General features: G+C 38.7%; 1 protein-coding gene across 1 annotated transcript; it reads right to left on the bottom strand.

The window, feature by feature from the left end:
• Nucleotides 1-344: 344 nt before the first annotated feature.
• Nucleotides 345-1,318, bottom strand: LOC119059044 (HAUS augmin-like complex subunit 1). The gene is made up of 2 exons (XM_053672196.1): nucleotides 1,225-1,318; nucleotides 345-967 (listed from the first exon to the last, which is right to left on the bottom strand). The coding sequence occupies exons 1-2, from the start codon at nucleotides 1,316-1,318 to the stop codon at nucleotides 345-347; spliced, it is 717 nt and encodes a 238-aa protein (XP_053528171.1).
• Nucleotides 1,319-2,121: the final 803 nt, after the last annotated feature.

Raw genomic sequence — 2,121 nt, 5'->3', positions numbered from 1 at the left:
TAGATAGAGAATGATGTGAGAAAGAAACACTGATCAGTTGTTTTCTGTACACACCCAGACCAGGGACCAAACCAGCAATCTAGGCATATGCCCTAGAAATGAAACAGGAGACTTTTCAGTTTCTGGGACAACATCCAACCACACCATACCAAACATGACAAGGAAATAATTCTTTAAAGTCCTATTTAATTTACTTTGTTAGAGAAGACAAAGTTTACTTGGCTCTGTTCACAGTTCTATCATGTCTACTTTCTTTTAAAATTCACCTCCAAAGATGTCTAATTCTTGTTTTGCTTCTTCAATTTTCAGCTGAGCAAGAGAAAGATTTAGATTAAATCTAAAAATTACTCCAATATTTTCTTCAAAGATATAGTCTGTGGTTTTAGTCCTGCCAATTTCTCTGGAAGTGCTGCTGGTGACTGATGAGACAAAGAAGCATCCATGCCTCTAGCTAAAAGTGTCTCCTCTGTGGCTCTGATTCCAAACCTGAGCTCCTCTGACTGTGCTCTCAGGAAGTCCATGTTCTGGACATGATTGCCCACTTTGGTCTTTTCTGCAGACAGATGCAGGTCTGTCTCTTGAGATCCTTTTGTAGATATTTTTCTAATAATAAACTTGCAATTATTTTTTTCAACTTTTGCCAGCTCAGGCTTGATTTCTTTATTTTTGGATTTGGTACAAAAAAGATCAGAGGTCAAATCATTCACTACAGAGAGAAAACTAGCTAGTGAGGTATCCTTTGTTTCAAGGGCCACTGCACTGTTAAGCAAAGCATTCAGATACCTAGACCTAGTGGGAGAGCAACTGGCAGGGGAAAAATTTACACCCTTTAAAAGAAGGTCCAGAAGATGCTTGGATTCTGATTCATATTCACTTGCTTTTTGTTCCAAGTCCTCTAATATGAGGTGGACATCCCTGCCACTGACCCTGTTGTGCTCTGCAAGGTGATATAAAATTTCTGTTGTCCAGCACTGGCTGGCATAGCTCAGTGGATTGAGCATGGGCCGAGAACCAAAAGGTCACAGTTTAATTCCCAGTCAGGGCACATGCCTGGTTTGTAGGCCAGGTCCCTGGGCTGGGGCAGGGGCCCAGTGGGGGTGAGGTGGCGCACAAGAGGCTACCACACATTCTAATTCCTTTTCCTCTCTTTCTTCTTCCCTCCCCTCTCTCTAAAAATAAATAAATAAATAATTTAAATAAAACATTAAAACATGTCTTTTGTCTGTGGATTCACCTCATACTGTGGAATGGGATGATCTCCAAATATCTTTTTCAATCTTGCAGCAATCTGCACCTCTTTTTCTTCTTGCAATTCCATAGGTGCTTCTCCCACCACTTGTCCTGTTCCTTTTCGGATTCTTATAAGACATTTCCAAAACGAAATTTAATTAGCCACATGAAGCAGTGAAGTCCAGCCAATAGTTTTTATTAGGTTTTACCTGCAATACCTGTAACTTTATGTGAGTTCTTTAAGTTCTTGAGGTCTTCCAAAATGTCCTGAGCTCTCCCCTGCTATCTCCCAGGAAAGGAACCTTCACTACTAGCCTGGAAAGACTGCCATGAACTTTATGAATAAGGAAGGTACCAGGCCCTTTCTCCAAGTAGCTTGTATTGGCTTCAACAGCATTCTACATTTTTTTAAGCTTTTGCTGGCATTCAGAGTCTAGGCATGTTTCTTAGACATGCCATTCCAGTCAACTTATTGGTTGATAAAACCACAGTTGGAAAATGGCTTTATGCGTCATTCATATAAATGAATGAGGTTTCTGCTTGACTAATTCAAATAAGTGTATTGCTAAGGATATAACAATACTCATTCATTAAGTCTGTCCAAATTTCAGAGGGGCCAAAAAGGAGAAAAACATAAATGCCTCAGTATGTCTTATTAAAATACAATTTACTAGCTGCTTTAAGAAAAATGCAAGGTTTCTCATTCTGAAAAACAACATGATTAAAAAATAGTAGTATGGTAAACAGTTAAAAAACTACAATTATCTTCAGTTCATGCTGTCCCATCATCCATTTTGTTTATGCCAATTATTTGCCAGTATTTCTATAAATCCAGTTATTCCATAGTGCTCTATTAATATTTATCCTGTTCAAAAACATGCCTGAAAATGT

This window comes from Artibeus jamaicensis, unplaced genomic scaffold (genome assembly GCF_021234435.1).
Source record: "Artibeus jamaicensis isolate MK-2021 breed Jamaican fruit bat unplaced genomic scaffold, CSHL_Jam_final contig_752, whole genome shotgun sequence".
Lineage (NCBI taxonomy): Eukaryota > Metazoa > Chordata > Mammalia > Chiroptera > Phyllostomidae > Artibeus > Artibeus jamaicensis.
Note: the sequence above shows the minus strand (reverse complement) of the source record. Positions and strands in the feature narration are given on the sequence as shown.